This window comes from Scleropages formosus, chromosome 3 (genome assembly GCF_900964775.1).
Source record: "Scleropages formosus chromosome 3, fSclFor1.1, whole genome shotgun sequence".
NCBI lineage: Eukaryota > Metazoa > Chordata > Actinopteri > Osteoglossiformes > Osteoglossidae > Scleropages > Scleropages formosus.
In genome coordinates, this window is record NC_041808.1 from 5,569,874 (window position 1) to 5,577,338 (window position 7,465).

General features: G+C 51.7%; 1 protein-coding gene across 17 annotated transcripts in view; it reads right to left on the minus strand.

Annotated features, from left to right (window-relative positions):
- tcf7l2 (transcription factor 7 like 2) overlaps positions 1-3,876 on the minus strand; it is an 84,600-nt gene extending 80,724 nt beyond the window's left edge. For 7 of the 17 annotated variants that reach the window (XM_029250028.1, XM_029250024.1, XM_029250022.1 and 4 more), the window contains exons 1-3: positions 3,244-3,875; positions 2,729-2,795; positions 2,401-2,525 (exon numbers count right to left, since the gene is read on the minus strand). In XM_029250028.1, coding sequence (XP_029105861.1) covers positions 2,401-2,525; positions 2,729-2,795; positions 3,244-3,432 — 381 coding nt within the window. In that variant the 5' untranslated portion in view covers positions 3,433-3,875. Of the gene's footprint in view, positions 1-2,400; positions 2,526-2,728; positions 2,796-2,927; positions 3,132-3,243 lie in introns of those variants that run through there. The other 10 variants (XM_029250029.1, XM_029250027.1, XM_029250026.1 and 7 more) reach the window with 3 other exon arrangements.
- Positions 3,877-7,465: the final 3,589 nt, after the last annotated feature.

Here is a 7,465-nt window from a genome sequence, read left to right on the forward strand (position 1 = left end):
GCTTCAAAGCTGCAACAGTCTCAGGCCAAAAGCGGATCCGGAAAAAAGAGCAAAATGCACCGCAGCCACCGCTGGACTAACGCGTCAAAGCTGAAAGCGAAAAATTGGGAGCGGCGATGTTGCCGTGTCCACGGAAACATCAAAGTTGCTATCTGGGGGTGATTTCCGAACGCCTCACTGACACGGGAGCGGGACAAAGGGGAGAGAGGCTGGCGAAGGGCCCTGCGGAGGGCATGCGCGTGCTGTGGAGCGCCGCTCGCTGCGACGCGGCCGCAGCCAGGCTTTGGGGCCGAGAGCTGCGCATGCTGGCCGCCGTCGCCGGGGGAACGGGTGCTTTCGCGACGGGGAGACGCTCCATTGTGCTCTTATTATGACTCTGGGCTCGTGAGTGGATTCGGAGCACAAGGCAGGTGGCCCCCGCAAAACCACATCCAATATGTAAGAACCCATTCTTTTCTTTTTTGTTTTAAATTACTGAACACTGAGTGGGGCATTTAAGAACACGGAAAAACAAAATAAAAATGGATGCATATTCAAGGATTTCACACCAACACTTTCACACTATTGTCATGAAGAAAATAACATGCAGAAATGTTTGCAGAGCATATATAAATGCCACTTGTTGTGAACTGTGACTTGTAGTGTGTGTTATGAATGTGATGCTGCTCAAACCCCTGACAAGGACAGTTTCTGCATGTTACGCCGCATCGCAGCACACACACATACGCGCAGAGATTCACAGCGCAGTCCCAGCTCACCGGCGGCCACACGTCCAGCAACCAGCTAAGCTCAACGCACGAAATCAACACACACCCCCAATTCCCTCACACACAACACTGGGGAAATACATACATTTTGCCCTTCATCATTTCAATTCTACAATCACTTCAACTAAGGATGACAAATTAAAATGAATCCATTACAACCATCTGAATCAGCTCTAAGCATCTTCACCTTCACCAGGAGGATCCAGAAATAGATGTTCATTTTTAGGTTGGTTTTTTTTTTTTTTTTTTTTTTTTTTTATAAATAAAAAAAGATATTTTTAGCATAGGGAATAATGCAAGACATTAAATTAGAGGTGTCCAAAATAACTTTTCTTCTTAAAAATGTATTTCAAATAAAAGTGTATAGCGAACCAGCGGATTACTCTGTGAAAGGGGTTCTTCCCATTTCCTTCATGCCAACACAGAACATGATCAGGAGCTCCAGCAGCACAGAGGTCAAAGGGCACCTCCACGTGTGCCTGCCCCTTCTTATAATAATAAGATTTATACATATACAATGCCATTATTAATAAGGACATTCTACCAGCTTACTATAAGGTAGTGCTGTATTTATAATTACTTGTAATACTGGTAGTGCAGTATTTATCATTAAAATTAATCGAATAAATTTGAACTGTTTTTAAAAAGCAGCACTGAGGGGAACCGCCCCCCCCCCCAGAGTGATGACAAATGATGATAAATATGAGACATTTAAATTAACAACCTTTGTTTTCTTTAACACTCCCGCTTCTGTTCCGAATTAACGCGTGAGAATAAACCTAGAAATCATTTATTTATAACGAAAATGATTTAAAAGAATATATGGAATATTCGAACTAGCTGACACGTCAGTAGGAAACGTGACACACCTGCATACACACGTAACGGTATTAACTCCATGGAGAGATTTTTTTTCTTTAAAAAGAAGACATTTTTCAATGTGAAATGGAACATTTTTGCACATTATATTTTTAATTAACGACACGATTAATTAAAAACGCGGTCAAATGACTTTTTTTCTTTAAATTTTAATCGTATCGGAATCGTTTTTAGGCAACATTTTCCATCGCGGGATGAACGTCAGGAGGAAATAAAATGTTTCAGGGTCGCAAACGGAGGAACACAAACCGCTTGTGGGAATTAAGGCACGAAGACGGGGTCTGTATCACGCAGTGGTACAATAACACGGTAATTATACCACACCCGGGCACCACTGAGGAAAGTGTTCGGAAATAAAGAGAACCTTGAGAAAATGCTCCGTTATTTCTGTCACGTCCCGGTGTGCACCACAGTAAAACTGTGTGTGTGGGAAGGGGGGGGGGGGAATGCGTGCGTGACTGACAGAGGATCAACAACTCATGTGCAAAAACACACGACACGGGCCTAAGCGCGCCATTGTGTGTGTCGCCCAGCGCGTGTGTGTTACTGCATGTGTGTTGGGGAGGAGATAAATAAATAAATGAATACATAATAATTAATAAAGAAAAATTAAAAAAAAAAAAAAAAAAAAAAACAAACAAAACTTGGCCGCGAGCGCACCCGCTGCGCGCTCCCCCAGGTGTTGCACACAAACACGCGCGCGGCGTGACACTTCGCGCTCTCGTCTCGGGGCCGCACGTGAGGAGGCACTTACTGTGCGCGCGGTGGGCGAGAGCGAGCCGTTGGGCAGGTAGGGGCTCGTGAGGTCGGGGATCATGATGAACGGGTATCCCGGGTACGGGGGGCTCTTGAACAGCCCTCCATCTTGCCTCTTCGCAGCTAACATGGCGGGAGGAGCCGAGGGAGGAGAAGAGAGCAGAGCAGGGAGAGGGAGGAAAAGTTGAGCTCCAAACTTTGGGCGCACACTGTCACGCGAAAGTGCGTTTGCGTGTTGAGAGTGTGTGAATGAGTGTGTGTGTAAGTGTGTGCGTGTGTGTAAGTGTGTGTGCGGGGGCTCGGCTCGGCGCGCCGCTCTCACTCACCCTCCTCCAAACTTTCTCTCGTTTTGTCCCGGAAAGTTTCGGAGCGCGGAGGAGGCCGCCGTTCCGCCTGGAGCCGAGAGAAAACACACATTCTCCTCTCACACACTGTGACACACTGTGTGCTGCGCCGCACGCCCTCCCTTTCGCCTCAGCTCCGCTCGCGGTGACACCGTTACCGCGCTCTTACCCCGTTTCTTACCCCGTTTTCTCGCGCCGTTCGCCCGTACGGCGCTCAAGTGCAGTTTCGTCGCGCGCCGCCGCCACCGCGGCGCCTCAACTCCACTCTGCGCCGTGCAGCCGCGCGGCTCCACCAACTCTTTAAACTAGCCAACTAACTGACGAACTGCAAGCGAAACTCTCGCGCTCGGCGCCTTCTTCGCGAGCGAGTGTTTCTCCGTGCGGTGTGTTGTGTGTGCGCGCGCGCGCGTCTGTCTGTGTGTGTGAGTGTGCGCGCGCGTCTGTCCGTCCGTCCGTCCGTCCGTCCGTCCACCCGCCGCCGCCGCCGCGGCACGTACCTCAGAGTCGGACGAGCTGTTCTGGTTCGTCTCCGACTCGTTCACGAGGCTCGACTTGACGTCCGCCAGGTCCCGCTCGGCCGCCGCCGTGTCCGCCGTCTTCTCCTCCTGCTCGCCCTCGTCCTTGAAGGAGATCATCTCGTCGTTGGCGCCCAGGTCGTCTCCCCCTCCGCCGTTCAGTTGCGGCATTTTGCACACCGAGTCCGGGGGGCCACGAAAACGCGCTGAAAAAGTTTCTCTCCGCGCAAACCCTTGAAGTCGCGGCGGTCCCGGAGCCGAGCGCGAGCCGAGGGGTCCCTCTATTAGCGACTTCCAGCGACTCAAAGCGCGCGACGTTGGCAGCAAAAGAAGCGCGCGAGACGGAGGCGAGGCGCGGCGCGCGGATTGAGGCAGTTGAAGTTGGTCGGAGTGGTTTTGAGTTCAAAGGCGGCGCTGATTGACAGATAGAGAGGGATGGAAACAGAGAGAGTCTGGATCCCGGATTATTGACAGAGAGAAACACACGGAGTAATGAGATTCAGACAGGGAGGGACTCGAGTGACGTCCTCAGAAATGGAGAGAGGCAGCGGAGGAAGGAGTGCTGGGAAGAGGGGCCGCGCCGCGCCACGCCGTGCCGCGCGGGGCGGGAGCCGCCCGAGGACGAGGCGCTCGGAGCGGCGCGCGCGCGAGGCCACACAGCCGCGGCGCGAGAAGCGCCCGCGGGGCGCCTTCGCGAGGCCGCGCACCTGGACGAGAGGGGGGCGGCTGGACAGGAGTGGTGGTGTGTGGGGTGGGGGGGTTGTGTGGTGGTCGCTCTGGAAAAGAAAAGTAACGTCTCCGCGAAAAGCCGGCTGAGGAGCCTCTAAGCGGCACTTTTCACGGGGAACCTGAGGCAGTTGGAGGCGGGGCAGTTAAGGCACCTTCTCCCGCGCATCTGCTTCACGCACCTTTACCGTTTGTCCACTTGTATTTGTTCCCCGTCACGCTTCCCCACGTTGGGCCACATCAGGTGCGGATCTAAAGAGTGTCTCTTTAAAAAGCCCCTCAACCGGTCCTTCGATCAGGTAGCGCGGCGCGTTCACGTGTCCGTTAATTGTCACACGCAGCGCGCCGTGAAGCGGCTACTTTGTCTTGTCCTGCGGGCGGGCGCGTGCGTGCGTGCGTGCGTGCGTGCGAGCGTGCGAGCGAGCGAGGGGCGCGAGCCTCGTCTGCACACAGAGTGAAAAACACGGTGAAAGCGGGTCAGTGAAACGGTACCGCGGCATGTTTTATTATACATGCATAAAAATAAAAAAAAAAGTGTGGAAACATAGAAACGGGACGGTGAGAAAAAGGAGGGGGGCTTATAGTTGTACGGAAATTAAAAGTGAGGCACTAAATGAGCCTCAGCTGCTGTCAGCGCGAATTCACCCCCTTTTGTTTGTTTTATTTGCTCCTCTTATTAAATATAGTGGTTATCCGACACCCCCCCCCCCCCGCAATGGGAACGCGCCCGCTGCGGACACGGGAGCGCGCTGGGCGCCGTTCAGGAGTGTGGGAAAAGGGGGGGGGGGGTCGCGCGCGCTCTTTCTGCTCACAGTGCGGGGGGGCTAATGAGACCCCCCGAACTGATAATAAATAAAAGGGGAGGAGAGAAGCGCGAGCCGGGTTCCTGCAGCACAAAAATCTCTGTCTGTCAGTTTCAGGAAGACACGAAAACATAAAAAAAAAATAGTACAGCAAAACTTTAAAAACCGTCTGTGATGTCACTGACATCTATGTTAATTTGCATCGATTTCTAACATTCCGATGGGATTTATTTATTTATAAAGGAATTTAATTGGGCAGAAAAAATGAGTGCACGCGCCGTTTTTTTACACACCTATATTTCCTCGTATAGTTATTATAATTAATGCATTGTCCTCGTGCGTCGGCACTTCCTCTCAATGATTTTTTTTTATTCATGTGTTGCAACAACGTCCGATATACGCACATGTTTTGTTATTTTTATCTGTTTGTAAGTGTATTTCTGTTGACATATTCGTCTTTGTATTTCTACATATACGTTATAATATTTTTATTGTATTTGTGTTGTGCCACATGTCACGTAATAGTAAAGAGCAAAATAAGAGCAGTGAAACCGTGACAGCAAACTGTTTAAAACAAAAAAATCCAACGAAATAAATAAGTGTTACATGTTCTTGAATTGACTGCAAGTGTGAAAAGGGAATATTGACAATTTCCACGTTATTCCCCACTCGCCACTTACTCCGTTATCGTTGTTATTCATATTCATACTCCTATTTAAAGCGAGCGGGCGAACGAACGAAGCTGGGCTGTGCGCGCTCACGGTCACCTGGGGCTGCGCGCGCGGCCCCCGGCGCGTTCCCGCGGGCGGACGCGGGGCTGCGGAATCAGTGATATGTGTGAGAAAAAAAGGAGTGTGTGTGTGTGTGTGTGTTGGGGGGGGTTCTCCAGCAGAATGAGCGGATTTTTAATATGAGCCGAGACCAGTTCGGGGGACGAGGTGTGGAAACGAGACTCCGAACCGAACTCTGCTCACAGTATCGCCTCCAAGTGCAGAACAGAAAGCGTCAAGAGCAGTGTGTTTGTGTGCGTGCGTGTGTGTGTGTGTGTGTGTGTGTGTGTGTGCGCGCGCGCTCGAGCCCACACGTCTCACATCATCGCGAAAGAGCACGGGACGCGGAACTGACTGTGCGTTGCGTTTATTTCAAGTTCACCTCCACGTGACAATTCACGCGCGATCATGACACGTTCTGGAAAATAATCGACGCCTCTTTCTGTCTTTGCCTTTTCCTTTCGAATCCTCTCGCTCTTCTCCTTTTTCCCCCATCAGCTTCTTTCCGCTCTCGCTCCACGTGTTTTCTGGAGAACGTCGTAACGTTGCAGTAACGCGCGGATAACGCGAATTTACGGTGCTGATGCGTGACGGAACTGGCCGCACAAGTGGGGATGGAGACGCGGGGGAGAGAAAAGTGGAGAACAAAGTAAAACAAATATGAACAATAATGAGTTCCGCTCCAGTGGTCGAGCGTTGACTTAGAGCGCTGCGGTGTGTGTTGTACACTCTCTAGTGTTTAACTGCTACGTTGCTACACTGTGACAGTGTTGGTGTTTCGGTGCTGCATTATTGCAGTGCTCCAGTGCTGCAGTGTGTAGGCAGAAGCTCCACGGCTCCAGCCCCCCCCCCCAAAACCCCGACTGCTGTGGAGATGAGGCCGAAGACGTCCATCCCGAACTCGTCCTCCTTCATCGCCTCCCCGGCGCGACGCTTTGCGTCTCCGCGACGTCGTCCCCCGTCGGCCGTCAGTTTGTTCACCTGTTGGACGGTCACGGGACAGGTGACGCGGGGTGACCTCGGTCCTCATCCCGGGCCTTTCCTCCTTACCCGTCCCTCTGCTTTGTACCGCGGCGACCGGCCGGAGGACTCCGCACACCCGCAGGGTCTTGACCCTCCCCCTCGCACTGCCGCAACACCCTCGCTGCACGCTCCCTTCAACCCCCGTTAGCGTGAAATAGGCGGGTAGCATTTCCCCGTGGCACCTCTACCTCTCCGCTTCTCCCGAAGTCAACGTTGACGTAGAGCGTCGCGCGGTCCCGCGTGGGATCCGCAGTTTCGGGGTCCGACCGCGCGGGCGTCCCGAGGCGCCGTTGTCGGGCGCTTAATTGAGTTCCTCCAGGGCGGCTCCTACAATCGTATCGGTGTCGCGAGGAAGGGATGGGATTACCGCGTCGAGGATCCGGGCGAGAACCTCAGAAGCAGAAGTGTTCTGCGAGTGAAGTTGTGTGTGAACAGCTAATTGAGAGAGTGGCTCTTTCCCCGAAAAGCTTCTGTTCTTAATTAAAATATTATGGGGACGGTTAATGGCCTCCCCCCGTCCCCCTCTCTCTCTCTCTCTCTCGCACCAACAATACGTGCATTTTAAAGGTTGTTTCATAGTTGCTCCTGCATGATTTATGCCAAATCCGCTCCAAGCGAGATGAATAAAACAATATAAAGGTTTCTGCTAACAAGTGGAACTTGGCATTTAACCTTTAGCACTTAGTCAACTGCGCTTTCCCCCTTGGGGGGGGGGGGGGCTTCGCTCACCAGCGCAGCATTCTTTCCTAAGCACTTCATATGAGTTATATCTTATGAATAATTTCCTGGTTAACCACAATTACGTACTTGAAATGGTGTTATATATATTTTTAATTTTTTTTTATTTTTTCAGGAAATTGATTTCAGCTTTATGCGATTATG